Below are 18,174 nucleotides of genomic sequence, written 5' to 3'. Positions count from 1 at the left end.
GCAACTAGGGTGGGCAATAAATGCTGGCCTAACCAGCGACGCCCACATCCCGTAAATTGGCACCCTGGCAAGGTCTCTCAGATGTGTCCGGAATATTCAGATTTGGATCTTGCCCAACGAGGCTGAGATCCAAATCGCGCCGGGCAGAGCAAGCCGGATGACTTGCCCGAGGTTTTCGTGCCTGGCACGGAACGCAATTTGGCATGCACGCAATTCACCCGTTGCTCCCGGATCAGCGCAGGGCGCAACGGGGTCACAGAATCATGCCCTACATCTACACTTCTAACCTTAAAAATTACCATCTCATCTCCAACCTGTGTTTGCTCAAGTCCTTGAACTGGTACATCTGTACTTGTATCTCTTGCAATACCCTACTTGAACCGTTCTAATTAGTGAGCATTTCTGTTTCTAACTGGAATTTGTTGCCTCACCACCAGGTGGCGCACTTTGTTATCGTAGGGAGTTACTGATGCAGCAGACGGCCCAATGCTGGCAGAGTTTCCATGTTCAAGTCTAAGTGACAGAAGTGGCAAAAATGTATTGCAGCGCACTCAAATATAACTCCAATCATCCAATATTCTCCTAACTGATTATAAATGTCAGTTGAAAGAAGACCCCAGAACAAACAAAATATCGTTCAAGCAGAACACGGTAGAGATAGAAATCTGAAATATCAATAGAAAATGTTGGAAACACTCAGCAACTCAGGGATGTGTCGACCTGCTACATTGGCCGATATTTCCGCTCCCTTTCTAATCGGGCCTGAATAGCGACGGGGTTGGGAAATCCTGCAAGAGGCCCAAATCATGTTGGCGTGATGCGATTGTCCCAGCCAGTGATGTAACGGGATTCCCGATGTTTAATGTTGGGAAGCCTATTATGATCAATTTGAACCTAATTATCAAGTCTCTATGCCAGATAACCCCCTCCTGTTACATTATCCCCTCTCATCCTGACCTGAATTATGATTGATCTTCCACATCTGGTGGGCAATCCCATCGGTGGAGCTCAGGCGATTGCATCGCTCAGGCAGGAAGGGGTGATGCCCAGACACTGGAGGGGTGTTGCTTGAGGGGGTTGTGTGTGTGTGGGGGGGGGGAGGGTGGAGTGTGGGAGTGTTCTATTTTTACTGGGGCGGCCTTGAAAAATGGCTCCTCGATCTTTAAGAACAAAATTGCTGGCGGGGCGAGCTCAATCCCGTGCCAGTGTGGTGTTGTGGGACCCGTCCCTGGGATTTTCTTTTCTCTCTCATTTCCCAACGATACAGTGGAGGACGTTGAGTGCTTTCCCCGCCTGCTGCCATACTCTGCAAAAAAACACCCGGAAAATTCCGCTCACTAACTCTGTTTCTTTCCCCACAGGGGCTGTCAGATCTGCTGAACCCAGCAGTTCCTGGTTTCCTTCTAAACTAAATAATGTACTTAATTAAAAAATGTACCCTTTATTTTTTCATATGACAAAGAGTAATAATTAATTGAACCATTACATTGCCAATGAGCACCATTGCTGGGATTAATGCTGCCTGGGGAAGTGCTGAGCAGAAATAACGGTGGGAATTTTAACCTTTAAAAAAAGGTCATGTTTGGGTTGGGCTGAAGTCTGTTTCCAGGTTTAAACCCACCTCAGAGCTGCCAATTTCCAGCTTTAACTGAGTCCAGAAGGAGGGCTAGCTGCCAACCATCTCCAAGGAGATAGTTTAGAATGTTAAATCTGATAAAGGGGCCACACATGGCAATGTTATTCACTGCTGACTTCAACGTCTGTTGGTCAAGCAAGGAAATGGGGGGAATTCAGGAGGTAAACGTCTCACGTTTTCTTCCTGGGTCCAGGTCCCTGCTTCAGGTGTCTCTGCAATCAGGCACCTCCTGATGATCTTCCCTTTGAGGCCTCCAATCCCTTCGGCCCAGTCTCCGAGTTCCGTTTGCCCTAGCCCCGATGCAACTGACCCATTCTGAAGGCCTGTGATTTCTGCTCTCCTCACCAAGGATTTGATCACCCCCACAGGCTTTAAACTACCCCTCCATGAGACTTCCAACCTCGCCCTGAGCCCAGATCAATCGCTTTCTCTTCACCAAATCCCCCTGCAAACAGCTCCCCATAGAATCCCTCGGCCCATCGAGTCTGCACTGATCCTCTAAAAGAGCACTCTACCTAGGGCCCCACACTCTATCCCCATAACCTTGATCATGGCCAATCTACCTAACCTATAGATCTTTGGACATTATGGGACAATTTAGAATGGCCAATCCACATAACCTGCACATCATTGGTCTAAGGGAGGAAACTGGAGGACCCGGAGGAAACCCACACAGACACTGTGAGAGCATTCAAACTCCACACAGACAGTCACCCAAGGCTGGAATCGAACCCGGGTCCCCGGCGCTGTGAGGCAGCAGTGTTATGCATCTCTCCATCATGGTCAAATCCCCCTCTTCCCCTCCTATTGAACCCTCTCTGATTTCCCCCCATCTCCCCATCCCATTCATACACCTCCTCAGTGTGGGCCTACCTTCTGTTACCTGTCCAGGCTGCCTGATCAACAGAAGGCCCATTGGAATTTATTGGTGAACCTCCACTGCATGTGGGGGATCTAAAATAGTGGATATCCTTGTCAACCTGATTCCTGTAGGTTAGTTAAATAAAGCCACTTCGAAATTACCTTCCCATGGAAGAGAAATTTGCTCGAGACATTGCTCTGTACTGGATCGTGATTGGGGGAGGCCTGTAAACAGATTACATGCCTGCTGACTCAACCAGAGTTGATGAATGGTTCAGAGACAACAAGGAGAACTTGGGATGAAATAAAAGGACCTCATGTCCTCGAGGAAGCAGAAATAACCTTTCTTATTTTCCTCACTCAGGGTAGAAGGATGCGTGGCCCATTGCCCAAGGAACATGCTTCTTGATGAAGTCACACACAGATGTGCTTACCTGGAGGACTGTGAGTGTCTCAGTTTGTTTACTTTCAAGTTTTTATAAATATTCCTTCTTTATTGTTGGCCAAGTTGAGAGATGAAGCATTGCAGCCATAAATATTCACCATTTCTAGGTCCGTTATTTTGTGGCTTAACATTAGTGCTTTGGAAATTTCCGCCTGCCCTTACCTCCGATTTCATTGAAGGTGTTCGCATCTCCAGCGTCACTTTTGCTTTGTCGCTTCGCGTGCAGGCTACAAAAACAGCAGTTATTATTTTCCTTATGGCATAGTTAATACAAGGGATTCTGATCAGTGAAATTATACTGTTGAATATCAGATTCTGCAGATGTACTAAATTCCGTAGTTTCTTGTATTAATGTCCCTGACTCCAGGAGTACACATTTAATCATTCAAAGCCTATCCTAAGGCCCTAGATTCATAACCAGTATGTGGTAAAGAGCAACAGAAATTAGCTTCTCCTTCTGACAATGTGCGAAGGGAAATTATGGGCAGTTTTCCAATCCCCCTCCGATCTCCCTCCCCCCACCCGTGCTTCGCGGTGGCGAGCTGGCCCGCCATTGGCTGGTAGGGGCCCTTCCGGTCCCACCAGTGTGAATGGATTTTTCTGTGGCTCGCACCCTCCCCGGGACGGAATCGGGCGGGTAGGGTGGAGTCACTGTTGGCTGAACCAGAAGACCCCGCCAGCGGGGAGGGCCAGAAAATGCCGGTCAATGTCAACTTCAAGCAAAAGCAGCAGAAGAAAGGTAAAGTGGTGGCACAGTGGTTAGCACTGTGGCTTCACAGCTCCCGGGTCCCAGGTTCGATTCCCGGCTTGGGTCACTGTCTGTGCGGAGTCTGCACATTCTCCCTGTGACTGCGTGGGTTTCCTCCCACAGTCCAACGATGTGCAGGTTAGGCGGATTGGCTATGCTAAATTGCTCTTAGTGTCCAAAACGGTTAGGTTGGGTTACTGGGATAGGGTGGAAGGTGCTCTTTCCAAGGGCCGGTGCAGACTCGATGGGCCGAATGGTCTCCTTCTGCACTGTAAATTCTATGATTCTCACGGGTTGAAATTGAAGTCCATGCCTCTGTGAATGACGCCTTAATTGTTCATTTTCTGACAGGTATCAACGTCACTGCAACAGATTTACCTCACCTGCAGCAGACAACAACATCTGTGACAGCAGAGGCAGCGTACAGTTCACCCACAACAGTATTGACTCCAACAGCAGGACAATCAACAGCTGCCATGACAGACCAACATACAAGCATGGCATCAACCGCGCTGGCTGCTGCACCAACTCTTACAACAGTCACCGCAATATCCCCAGTAACCCCCTCTGCATTAACTTACACAACATCTTTTACACCAACAGGACTTCCAGTTTTAAGTTCTGCAAGGACTACCACAACCTCTGTTGGAAGTATCAGAACAACAATTGCTACAGCAGCGGTTACAATCCAACCTGGGTCTCCCGTGTACACAACTGAAAAAACGTTGCCTTCCACAAGTGCAGCTTTAAGCAGCGTTCTTTCAACCATGGCCACCACCAACAGATCTGAAGGGATTGCTCACTCAACACATGGTGCAGTATCTCCTGCTCAGCCAGCTATATTAAAGACCCAATACAGTACATCCACTGGAAGTGCTGAAAGCACAACATTGCAACGGACAACTATGGGAAAGGCGGAAACATCGACAGAGGAGGTCGCAAGACATTCTGTTACGCCAGAGACAACAACCAGAACTACCTTGACTCCAGAGATTAGTGTCATAACTGGGACAGCACAAAGGACACTGTCGACAACAGTTTCTGTCTCATCAACAAGCGTTCCGGAGAAAAGCACATCAGAAGCATCCTCTGCATCACAGACTTTCCCTTCTAACCTGACCTCGCCTACTCCTCCAGCTGCAACCAGTCCTCAGCCAGAAACTGCGTTTCCATTTGGTATCTCAACGGCACCCTCTTATTCTCAAACTACAGCTCCATCAGTGACACCACCACAATGCATAGTAGGATCAGTTTAACCTGTTTTCCTCCTTAAACAGAAAGTAAAACAATGACATATAGAAATTCCAGAATTAATGTTAAAATTGGAAAATCTATTTAAGCTTGTAATTTCATGTTGAGAGCTTGTTAATACATCACATTGTTTGATCCATTCTCTACTGCATTTACTTTTTATATCTTTGTCTGTCGCACTTCATCATCACAACATACCCCATGATTCGTACTCCACCCAACCAGTTATCCATCATTCAGACTCTTATTCTGTGAACAAGAGGATCATTAGACATTCTAGGGTGGGGTCTTTTTCTAACTGCCACTATCAACATTACTTAAACTTCTGCAATGGAGGATATATCCCAGGCAGATGTCAGCATCCTCAGGTGTAAATGACCTAATCCGGAGTGGCAAATTTGACGTCAGTCAAAAATGGCACTCATAATAATAATTTAATAATCTTTATCAGTGTCACAAGTAGGCTTACATTAACACAAGCAATGAGGTTACTGTGAAAATCCCCTAGTCGCCACATTCCGGCGCCTGTTCGGGTACACTGAGGGAGAATTCAGAATGTCCAATTCACCTACCAGCTCATCTTTCAGATCTTGTGAGAGGAAACCGGAGCACCCGGAGGAAACCCACGCAGACTCCGCACAGACAGTGACCCAAGCCGGGATTCGAACCTTGGTACCTAGTGCTGAAAAGCAGGATCACTAAACCAACCCAACACATTCTCTGCATTAGCCCAGGAATGACATCAAGTTTGGCAATACTAAGCCCCCTGATTGACTGCTGTATGAATCCTTGGGAGTCTTGCAGGATGATATCAAATCCTCAACACTCCCAAAATATTTAGGAAGGAAAACTGGCAGACGCCGGAGCACAAACATAAATCGAGGGTAGAATGTTCATCTTAATCGACTGGTCCCTGCCCGCCAAGGACAGGGGAAGGTTATCACACCTTTGCAGATCGGCCTTGACTCTACTTACCACACTAGTATAATTCAGTTTACGAAGTCTGGCCCAATCCCAAGCCACTTGGACCCCCAGATATCTAAAGTTGGGACTAGCCATGCAAAATGGCAGAACGCCTGCATTGGCTTCCCTCCCCGGGGGGTTCACCAGAAAACACTCACTCTTTCTGTCTCGTCCCCCTATTTAATTGAAAATACCCCGAGCGCGTGGTAGTGGTGCGGACAACAAGTGTATCCGTGACACAAACCTGGGCCCCAACCCGAACCTCTCCAAAACCGCAAAAAGATACCCCCATACTACCCTGTCAAATTCCTTTTCCTTGTCAAACGAGATGGTTACCTCTGGACTGGACCCCTTGGACGGGGAGAAACACATTTAGCATCTGCCAAACATTGGATGACCATTACTGGCCTTTGACAAACTCCGTCTGATCTTCCCCAATCGCTTGAGGAAGGCATGGTTCCAACCTCAACGCTAAAACCTTAGCCAGTATCTTGGCATCCACGTTAAGTAATGAAATAGGGTGTAAAGATCCACATCCCACAAGACCCTTGCCCTTTTTCTTTAATAGAAGTGAAATCGATGCCCAGCATCTCAGGCAGGAAACCCCATATTGTTATAGAGTCCTCAAACATCCCCACTAATAATGGCACCAGCCGTCCAGCAAACCTCTTGCAGAACTCCACTGGGAACCCGCCCGGTCTCGAGGCCTTACCTGTTTGCATTCGCCCTATCGCTGCCAAGACCTCCTTTGTGCCCAATGGCTCATCCAGCCCCTCACACTCTTCCTCCACACCTCAGGACATTCTAAGCCGCCCAAAAACTCCAACATATCTGACTTCACCCCCGGCGGCTCCGGCTTATAAAGGTTCCTGTAAAACGTTTCAAACATTCCATGAACTTTGTCCAGAGCGGACACCAGACTGCCAACCGGGTCTCTGACCTGGATAGCCTCCCGGGAGGCCGCATGCTGTCTCAACTGGCAAGCTAAGAGACCACTGGCCTTCTCCCCATACTCATAAGTGACTCCCCTCGAGCGCCGCATCTGGCCTTGTCTGTAGGAAACAGGACAAACTGCATCTGCAGCTTTTTCCTGCTTGCCAGGAACTCTATGGTTGAGTCATTCGAATATCGGCAGCCATTTCCAATCATTGGTCTAACTTGAATGATGTAAGAAATTGCTACGATGGCATATGTCATTCAAAAATATCAACTTTATTTTTGTGACTGTTTTCAACATGGAGTTTCTTAATCAATTGTTTCAGAATTAGTTCAAAATAGATCATTCAGTTCACCAATCAAGGTTTTTTTGTCCATTTAGTCAGGGGATGGAAAAAAATTAAATCACCACAATGAGGGAACTTAATCAAAAACAAAAAATGTCTCACAACAAAAATTAATGAACAGCACTGAATCTCCACCCTTAAATTAGAGAACATATTAGTTTGATAATGAAACATGATGAGTTTGACTTTTGAGCGGCCACCTCTATATCCATTATTGTGTCAACGATTCCAATACAATATCCAAAATCTTTTTGCTGTAATGTTTGAATCACAAACATCTTATTTTTTATGCTTCATAAAAAACAAAATAAGAATTTCTTAATGTCTCTCAGAAGTCCAAGCAATTGCCAACATTTACCAATGCTCCATTATTTATTTGCCGCACCCCCGAGTTTGACAATGCCTGCTCTATTGTGATTAGATCGACACCTTTATTAGAGTGGTTTGCTTTGGTTAAACAAATGTGTTGAGATAGAGACTTAATCAAATAAGGGAACAAAGTTCAGTTCCTAGTTTTACAATTATTTCGGCAAGGTCAGATCACTGAAACATAGATTGTTACTTCATAACTTTCTTTCGATGGTTTGACTCCATTGTTTCCTCATGGCAGCGATCTCCAGGGATAAAATACCACGATTATTTGTAAAATCCTGATTTGTATTGAGAACAAAACATTACATTTTGCAATAGAATATGAACAACTCGGATAACATCCAATCAAACATGGCTTATTCATATTCACAGATTTTTATATCTTGCAGATTTTATATGTCTTTTGATCTTTACCTTTTTATTATAAATTATTTCTTCCAGTGTCCTTTTAATATGACAAAGCCAAGTTGTGGATTTCTGGGAATGCCTATCCAAGTAAACAATGACAGGTGCTGCCCAAGGTGGGAGTGCCCATGTAAGTATCAGATTCATATAAGTGAACCGTTAGGATTGTTATTCTTCTGATTTAAGAAAAATATATTGCTCATTATAAGATGCCAAAGTAGAAATACACAACATGGGTGCAAAACAAACAGATACATTTCTCCTTGGCATTTATTTTCCACATGTACGTTCTGCTAGAAATCTTTTTCGATTGCATTAGCTGTGGTTCTGTTGGTGATTTGTTTCCCTCCGCTCTTACATTCGAACGTACAAACATGAATGAGGGGCAGAGGTATGACATTCGGCCTCTTGAGAATGCTCTACCATTTGATAAGTCCATCTGATCGTGGAGTCAACTCCACTTAGCTGGCCATTCCCCTGTACTCTTTGACTCCATGTTAGTCGACAATCTATACAGCTCTGCTTTAGAAATATTCGATGACACTGCCTCCACTGGTCTCTGGGCAGTGGGACAGGATTCTCCAGTTCCCCAGTGGTGTGTTCCTTGGCGACGCACCGATTGCTGATGGCGGAATTCTGTCTTACCAATCCCGCTTGCCAATGGGATCTGCCACTGAAGCCACCCCACGCTTTCAACATACTCCCAAGTGCAGGACAATATTTTGGGCAGCCTTAGGAAATGTTAATGCAGCGCAATGTGCGGATAGAAACTTGACACAACGGAACTACATCCCCTTTTCATTTTGCTGATATAATATATGCCACAGATACCAGGACAAAGTAAATCCTTCATTAAGTGCACAAAAAGCAAGGAAAATAAAACGCTGCTTAAATATTTCGCCAATTCTTTAACAAGAAGTAGTTTCAAGCCAGTTAACAAATATATTTGTCTCGTCAGGTCGCTGCTCAATGTTTTCTGACCTTCACATCATCACATTCGATGGCAATGATGTGGGAATATATGATGCTGCAGCGTATGTACTGACTCTGTTACCACGAGAAACTATTGTTGCTCATATTGAACAGTGCCCGACCCGTGAGGTAACTTTTAACATTTTCCTAAAACGAGAATCAAATTAATACCGAATAAAATGTGACTTTTGGGACTTTCATTTAAAGGCATTATATTGGGCTGGATTCTCCGGTCCACCAGCCCCATGTTTCTCAACGGCTCGCCATTCACTGGCGGTGGGATTCCCTACTCCCGCCACTTGTCTATGGGATTTCCCATTGAAGCCACCCCACACCGACGGGGAACCTGTGAGCGGGGGTGTGCTGCCAGCGGGAAAAAAGAATCCGAACTGCCGGATAATTCCAGCCATTGTGTTACATCAACAACTTCTGTTGTTGCTGACCATTAGGTATATTCATTTTATAGGCATTATTTACCGCTGCGTCCCGCCGGAATCAGGAGGGCACACGGCCGGTAGATTCATTACGCCTCATGAGATCGAACGAGGCGGTGCGATCTGGATTGCGCCCTCAATGGGCAGGACCCAGACTCATAGTTAAAAGAGTTAAAAGCTCACTTAGCTATGCATGATCTAACCAACACCCAGGCCGAGGAGATCCCAGCTGTTTCAACTGGTCACCACAAGCGGGGACCAGGTGAAACAGCACTTGAGGGGCCTCCCAGGTGAGCGGAGGCCCCAGGGTGGTTAACCTCTGGCCAGGCTGGCACCCTGGCACTGCTGATGCCAACAGGGCTCCTTGGCATTACCAGCCTGGCATCCTGCCAGTGCCACTTGGGTGCCAGCCTGGTACTGGCAGGATGCTAGGCTGAGAGTGCCAACGTGCCAGGCCAGCATTGTGCCCGTGCCAGGGTTCGGGCTCGCGGGTGCCCTGCCCGTGTGAGGTTCGGTGCAGGGGGCTCAATGACCCCCCCCCCCCGCCTCAACAAGTGAGTTGGGGTATTCAGAGGGTCTGGGGGTCATGTCTGGGGTGTAGAGGTTGAGGTGTCAACAATGATGCCATGATCACTTCCTGCCCCGAGCGAAGCTCCTGAGTGCAGGAAATTACGCTAAAGTGTAGTGTCAGTGGGGCATTCCCAGCTGGGGCATGGAAGCAAAACAGAGTGTCATTCGATAGCTGGGTCAGCGCCGGGAAAGACCCCACTATTCCTGCCCAGAACTGACTCTTTTTTTCGTTAGTTCGTGCCCAAGATGTCTGGATAGCTAGTAAATTAATTATTAAAGAGTAGTTTTTTAAACTATATTTCATCATCTATGAAAATTATTTCCTAAATGTTAGCTGAAATATTTCTGAAAAATACTGTTTTGTTAATTACAGAGTGCAAATTCTATAAGACGTCCAGTAAGTATATAACTAGCACTGTCATTACATTTTAACACAACTTATTTCAAATCTTCACTTAATGTAAGATGATGATTATAATGATTTTATTTACCTGCTATCATTGCATCTTTAAGGTGCCCGGAGGAAATTCCGGATTGTGCTTCAAAAAGTTGAATATAACCTCACGTAACCACAAAATTCTCATTGACCGACTGGAAAGACTGGTGAGTGTGATGTTAATCACACCTGAATATGACTGTTAACAAACTTTGCATTTCCTTTATAAAAGTACAATTGCTATTGCTAATAATTTATATTGCAACAAAAAACTAATACTCAGCCACATAAATGATTAAAAAATAGACTTTTAATCCTTGCATTTGTTACAGTATTTGATAATTTCATGCCTTTCATCCCAGATCATTTACTCAGTCGCCAAACAATGGGCAGGATTTTCAAGCCCTTCCCACCGCATCCACTGTATTATTTATTGATTCATTATCCATCATTATTTATTTCAGCTCTCCTCTGTACCTTCTAAATGATATAATTGATATTCATACATTCATGTAATTATGATATATCACGGCGGCACAGTGGTTAGCACTGCTGCCTCACAGCTCCAGGAACCCGGGTTCAATTCTGACCTCGGGTCATTGTCTGTGCGGAGTCTGCACGTTCTCCCGTGTCTGCGTGGGTTTCCTCCGGCTGCTCTGGTTTCCTCCCACAGTCCAAAGATGTGCAGGTTAGGTGTATTGGCCATGCTAAATTTCCCTTTGTGTCCAAAGATGTGCAGGTTAGGTGGGGTTACAGGGATAGGGTGGAGGAATGGGCCTCCTTCAGAGGGTCAGTGCAGACATGATGGGCCGAATGGCCTCCGTCTGCCCGGTGGGATTCTTTGAATTCTATGTGCAGATTAAATGCATTGGCCATGATAAATTGCCAGGGCAGGAGCCTGGTTACGGTCCTCTTTCGGAGGGTCTGTGGGCCACATGGTCTCCTTCTGCACTGTAGTGGTTCTATGACTCTATGATTCTGTGAAACTCATGGCAAAACATAGCATCAGTTTAAAAATCAACACACTGGCATTTGTCCTTTGTCTCAAGTGGCCAACCTCGAAGTGTATCTGTCTCACGAACTGTGAACAACCCCTGCACCTGAACAGGTAAACGCGAGGCGCATCTGACCTTGGGCGACTTTACACAGCGTGCCAATGAGGCTTGAAAATTCAGGATGAAGATAACCGAGAAGGAAAGCGAGCAGGGAGAGGGACGATTGGGAAAGAAGCTGATGGTTGGGGTTTGAGGGGGGTCGGGAGGGACGGGGAGGTGGGGGAGGCGATCAGAGGAGCGAGGGGAAACTGAGAAGAAAGGCAATTATCAGGGAGCAATCAGGTTGGAATGCGATCTAGCTGGAAGACAACAGGCAGGCCTGGAAATGGTCTGCAGTTGAGCTGGGAGAAACATTGCTCAGTGGATTAAACCACGGGAATGTAGCCTTGAATACAATTCATAATGAAGCCATGAAGCCTCCAATGCTAACTCATTTTGGGGGAATTTAATAAGCTTGGGCAGTCTGTAGCTGGTGCCTCATGAGCCAAAGCAAACCATGATCCTAATCTGTCATTGCTGCTTGGAAGTAACCTTAAAGACTAATAACTACATATTCTGATTTACACATCTACACAGGCTACTCAAATCAATTGTTTGCAAATCAGTTCTTCACAAATGACTAATTAATGTGTGCGACTGTTCAACTTGTGTGGAGGACGTGTATGGAAAGATTTCAGTTGCTTTTATTATATTTTCAGACAACAGTGAACTCTAGACCTGCTCGCCTCCCATTCACAAAACTAGGCTTCCATATACAGGACACTGGGGCAATGTACTTGATCACAACTCCAGCTGGCGTTACTATTCAGTGGTATCGTAGCACAGGCATCATTGTGTTAGAATTTGGTTTGCCTTCCAACAGAACTATGGGAACTAAAGGCTTGTGTGGTAAGTATCTGTGGACATGAGTTGTTCTTAAGGGTTTTCTGTTATCCATGACTTGAATTTTGTATCCATCCATCCCTTCAAACTTCATTGCAATTGTTGAGTTTTACCAGATAATACGATTCCAGACATGTTCAATCCTGGTTTATTGCTGCTTTACGAATAGGACATTTGAGCTCATGAAGTGCAAGTGTGACAGATTTATTTTTAATTCATGGACATTGTATTATAATTGATCTCTTATGCATAGACAATAAACAATGTCTCCTGCAATAATGCTTCTTTCCCACTCTAAAGCTTTTAAATCAAGTTCTCTGGTTTTATTTGTCTCTTTTTTTCTCTGTGTGTCTGCTACATACTTCCCACATTGTCGTATGTGGCTCATTCTCTCAGTCTCCTTCCATCTATCTTCTCTTTTATATGTCAACAATGGGCGTGTTACCCAGCGGAGTATTGTTCACTGGTGGAGGAATTCTCCACTCTAGCCGCTTGTCACCGGATTTCCCATTGAAGCCACCCCACCCGCTGGGAAATCTGAGGGGGGGGGAGGGGTGCTCCTGGCAGGAAAAGAGAATCCCCACACCCGGAGAATTCCAGCCAATATCTCTGGTTCTCACATGCTTTTCATAATGTGTAGAGCGCACAGGAAGATATGTGGCAAGATGCAGTGCTTAATAGTGTTGTACCCTCAATAACGACGCTAGAGAGTAAAACGGTAAAGAAGGTTTTAATAAGCTAAGAACTAGCCTGGTGCCGAGACGGGTGCTTACTGGGTGCATCCTGCAAGGCGTCTCCTTATATACCACTCCCAGGTGGGCGGAGCTGGAGGCGGAGTCCCCCATGGTTCCAAGCCCAGTCTTAAAGGGGACATCACATTACATGATGATAAGGGTACAGTAATACAATAACCGTTCATCACATTCACCCCCTGTTTAAAAAAACAAAGTCCGGCGGGGATGAAGTGGAATCACAAGTCCATTCGTTTTGGCGGCCTGATCGTCCTTATCGACCTCCTCAGCTCGGGCGGTGGTGCGGCGGACACGGACGTCTTAGTTGAGGGTACGTTCGGGAGCACGGTGGTCGGAGCCTTGGTCTGGGTCGGGGTAGGGGATCGGGGCACAGGTGAAATAGCTGGGGCTGGGGGTAGCAGCACCGGCGGGGGGTGTAGGGGGGGCTAGGGGGCGCGCGCAGTCGGTGCCCACCGACGGGGAGTGGGACCGGGGGGGGGGGGGGGGGGGAGAGTAGTGGGTGCCGGATCCCGCAGAGGAGCCAAGAGGGAGGGGGCGCCTGTAGTGGGGGAACCAGCGGGTGCCGTCGGAGGGAAACCGTATCTTGCCTGCCATCGGGGTACTCGACGTAGGCGTATCGGGGGTTCGCATGTAGAAATCGGACCCTCTCGACCAGGGTTTTATGGCTCCTCGCGTGCCTCCGGAGAAGAACAGGTCCCGGAGCCGTCAGCCAAGGTGGAAGCGAGACCCCGGAGGTGGACCTCCTGGGGAAGACAAACAAGCGGTTGTGAGGGGTCTCATTCGTGGCCGTGCAAAGGAGCGACCTAATGGAGTGTAGGGCATCGGGTAGGACCACCTGCTCGGGGTGGTTGGGAGACTTCCCGACCATAGGGCCAGAAGGACAGCCTTCCAAATGGTGCGTTCTCCCTCTCCACCTGCCCGTTTCCCCGTGGGTTATAACTGGTCGTTCTGCTCGAGGCAATGCCTTTGCTGAGCAGATACTGATGCAGCTCATCGCTCATGAACGATGTACCCCGGTCGCTGTGGATATAAGCGGGGAAACCAAACAGGGTGAAGATGCTGTGCAGTGCCTTTATCACGGTGGCCGAGGTCATGTCAGGACAGGGGACGGCGAATGGGAAACGGGAGAACTCGTCGATGACGGTGAGGAAGTAGGCATTGCGGTTGGTGGATGAAAGGGGGCCCTTGAAGTCCACACTTAGTCGCGCAAAGGACCCCGAGGCCTTCACAAGATGAGCCTTGTCTGGCCGGTAGAAGTGCGGTTTGCACTCCACGCAGATCTGGCAAGCCCTGGTCATGGCCTTGACCTCCTCAGTTGAGTAAGGTAGGTTGCGGGACTTGAGAAAGTGGACAAGCCGGGTAACCCCCGGGTGACAGAGGTCATTGTGGATGGCTTGCAGGCGGTCCTCTTGTGCGTTGGCGCATGTGCTGCGGGACAGGGCATCTGGGGGCTCGTTGAGCTCCCCTGTACAATACTTGATATCATATGTGTAGGTGGAGAGTTCGATCCTCCATCTCAAAATTTTATCGTTTTTTATTTTGCCCCGTTATGCGTTATCAAACATGAAGGCTACCGCCGTTCGCCGGTGACGAGGGTGAACCTCCTATCGGCTAGGTAGTGCCTCCAGTGCTGCACAGCCTCCACAGTGGTGTGTGCCTCCTTCTCGACTGCCGAATCTCGGAGGCGGTGAGGGTCTGGGAGAAGAACGCTACTGGTCTGCCTGCCTGGTTGAGGGTAGCAGCCAGGGCGATGTCTGATGCATCGCTCTCTTCCTGGAAAGGGATGGTTTCGTCCACCGCGGCTGTGATGATGTCGGCCTTGATGCGGCTGAAGGCCGATCGGGCCTCAGCCGACAGGGGAATTATTGTGGTCTTTATGAGTGGGCGGGCTTTGTCCGCATATTTGGGGACCCACTCGGCGTAATAGGAGAAAAGCCCCAAGCACCGTTTGAGGGCCTTGAGGCTGCGGGGGTGGGGAAGTTCCTTAAGGGGGCGCATGCGGTCGGGGTCGAGACCCAGGACCCCGTTTTCCACAGCATAGCCGAGGATGGCTAGCCGGGTTGTGTGGAAAACGCATTTTTCCTTGTTTTAGGTCAGGTTGAGGGCTCGGGCAGTCTGGAGGAACTTTGAGGTTCGCATCATGGTCCTGCTGATCATGGCCGCAGATGGTGACGTTGTCCAAGTACGGGTATGTAGCCCGCAAGCCATACTGGTCCACCATTTGGTCCATCACCCTCTAGAAGACGGAGACCCCATTTGTGACGCCGAAGGGGATCCTGAGGAAAGTGGAAGAGCCGGCCGGCTGCTTCGAAGGCAGTATAGGGACGGGCGGATAGGGAGCTGGTGGTAGGCGGATTTGAGATCGACCGTGGAAAATACCCGGTATTGGGCGATCCTATTTACCATTTCTGCTATGCGAGGAAGGGGGTACGCATCGAGCTGCGTGAAGCGGTTTATGGTGTGGCTATAATCCACGACCATCCGTTTCTTTTCCCCGAACTGGACTACCACCACTTGTGCTCTCCAGGGGTTGTTGCTAGACTCGATGACCCCCTCTCCCAGTAAACGCTGGACCTCTGGCTTGATAAAAGTCATGTCTTAGGCACTGTACCGCCGGCTCCTGGTGGTGACGGGCTTACAGTCGGGAGTGAAGTTCGCAAATAGAGAGGGGGGTGCGACTTTCAGTGTTGCAAGGCTGCATACCATGAGGGGGGGGGGGGGCAAGGGTCCGCCGAACCTCAGTGTCAGGCTTCGGTGGCTGCACTGGAAATCCAGTCCGAGCAGCAGGGGGGGCGAAGAGGTGAGAGAGGATATACAGTTTGAAACGGGTGTATTCGGCGCCCTAGATGGAGAGATCCACAATATAATACCCCTTGATTTGGACCGAGTGGGACCCGGATGCGAGGGCTATGGTTTGGGACACGGGATGGGTGCGCAAGGAGCAGCGCCTTACCGTTTCTGGATGAATAAAGCTCTCCGTGCTCCCGAAGTCGAAAAGGCATGGAGTGTTACGTCCGTTGACCTGGACCTGCATCATAGAGTTCTGCAGGTGTTTTGGCCGCGTTTGGTCGAGGGTGATCGCTCCCAGTTGCGGGTAGTCCAAGTCCTCAGCCGAGTCGGATTCATAACATGGCCGCCGCCGTCGGTCGCACGTGTCGGGTCGAGAAGGTGGCCGCCGGCAAAATGGTCGCCCGAATGATTCGCACGAGGCAGATGACGTGTCAGAAGGGGGCGTGTCGGGTCGATGCGCAGCCGCGTTGCGAGGCCTGTGAGTCTGATTTTCGGGCCTGCTGTTCTTTGTGTTTATGGCCCTTTGCCCTGGTCAGGCAGACCCTTGCAAAATGCCCCTTCTTCCTGCAGTCGCAGCAGACGGCGGAGCAGGCTGGGCAGCGTGGGTGTGGGTGCTGGCCCTGCCCACAGAAATAGCACGGTGTGCCCCCGGTCTGGGCGGGCCGCCGCACGGCGCAGGCCCGTAACGTGGCCGAGTCTGGGGAAGTCCGAGGGGGTTTCGCAGGGTCCGCGGGGTACGTGCCTAAACTATGTCAGGCCACTTCCAGCGAGGTGGAATTGGGGCTCGGGCACCAGTTTGGCTGCGGCACAATTTCCATCCCCTAGAGAAGTCAGGCCCAGGAGACCTTGTGAGCGGAATAAGAAGGATTATCAAAATCCCTCAGCTGAACATCAAAATAACCTCAATGAAGCTTTGAAAGCAGCTAAACAGCACTTTGTTCATCAGAACAATTATCCTGCATTAGCATGTCCCAGAGGTCTTTTGCCCCGTTTTCGAGTAGTCTCTGCCGGATGTAGGTCGAGCGGATGCCGGACATGAAAGCGTCTCTGATGTGCAGGTTCATATGGATTTCCCTCGTCACATCCTGATAATTACAGTTCCTGGCGAGCGCGGTCAGTTTTTCTACAAATTCGTCTAGCGTTTCCCCGAACGCTGCTAGCAGGTAGAGAGCAGATGCCGGGCATGTACCTCGTTGATGGGTTTGACAAACCGCTTGCATAGTATCTCGACCGCCTCATCGTAGGTAGTCGCCTTTTCGAGCGTGGTGGATATTCTGTGACTCACCCGGGCGTGGAGTAGGCTCAGCTTGCGTGGCCCCAGGATGGGAGTCTCTGAGGAGTCCAGGTAGGCCTCGAAACATCGGAGCCAGTATTGAAAAATTTTCTTTGCCTCCGGTGTCAGTGCTCCCAGATTGAGCTTCTCTGGTTTTAGGCCTGCGTCCATCCTGATGTAGTTTAGCTTATTAAATTGTTGTACCCTCAATAACGACGCTAGAGAGTAAAACAGTAAAGAAGGCTTTAATAAGCTGAGAACTAGCCTGGTGCCGAGACGGGTGATTACTGGGTGCCGCCTGCAATGCGGCCCCTTACATACGACTCCCAGGTGGGCGGAGCCGGAGGCGGAGTCCCCCAGGGTTCCAAGCCCGGTCTTAAAGGGGACATCACCTTACATGATGATAAGGGTACAGTAATACAATAACCGTTCATCACAAATAGATAGGGTTGAAACAATGGTAAAGAGAGAGGAAATTTGTCAAGGATGAAATGCCCATTGTCAGTTAAGGTAGCAGAGGAGTGTCTGATCTGAAGGAACTGGGATGGAGCTACAGCCAAGACAAAGAAAGAGGTTGCAGCTGGAGTGTGAAACGGGAACAAGCAGAAGATGCTGGAGCAGCAAGTAATTTAAGGCAACTTCCAACTTCATTGTCTAGGTGGTAATCCAATGCAGTGAATTGCCTAGCCATAGTGGAAGCTGCCCATATTGATCAAATTGATTTCCAAGTTGTTTTCCACACCCGCAATGTGTAGGGTAGAAAAGTCATGGTCTGAGTTTAGCAACATCCTTGCACCAGGAAGTTGGGAGGTTGGGGTGGAGGTAGTTGAGACAGGAGCATGAAAGTACTTGAGAAGTATTGTTACGGTCCCCATAGAGACCAATTATTTTGAAAAGGAATCCCCAAAGAGCCAACAGAAAGAAAAGTGATGAACAAATCTTAACTGTAACAAACCATCTAAAATCAACACCATTCAAACATTAATTAACAGGTGATGGATATTTCAACTAAAAAAGGTCAATTTCACTTTGAGTACAACAAGGTT

General features: G+C 48.3%; 1 protein-coding gene across 1 annotated transcript in view; it reads left to right on the top strand.

The window, feature by feature from the left end:
• The window catches only part of otogl (otogelin-like), a 170,884-nt gene that overhangs the window by 102,072 nt on the left and 50,638 nt on the right, over positions 1-18,174 (top strand). The window contains exons 32-38 of the mRNA XM_072483997.1: positions 2,862-2,941; positions 4,042-4,931; positions 8,001-8,094; positions 8,923-9,065; positions 10,314-10,337; positions 10,454-10,543; positions 12,130-12,319. Of these exons, the coding sequence (XP_072340098.1) occupies positions 2,862-2,941; positions 4,042-4,931; positions 8,001-8,094; positions 8,923-9,065; positions 10,314-10,337; positions 10,454-10,543; positions 12,130-12,319 (1,511 nt within the window). The remainder of the gene's footprint in view (positions 1-2,861; positions 2,942-4,041; positions 4,932-8,000; positions 8,095-8,922; positions 9,066-10,313; positions 10,338-10,453; positions 10,544-12,129; positions 12,320-18,174) is intronic.

The sequence above is a fragment of the Scyliorhinus torazame genome, chromosome 19 (genome assembly GCF_047496885.1).
Source record: "Scyliorhinus torazame isolate Kashiwa2021f chromosome 19, sScyTor2.1, whole genome shotgun sequence".
NCBI lineage: Eukaryota > Metazoa > Chordata > Chondrichthyes > Carcharhiniformes > Scyliorhinidae > Scyliorhinus > Scyliorhinus torazame.
Note: the sequence above shows the minus strand (reverse complement) of the source record. Positions and strands in the feature narration are given on the sequence as shown.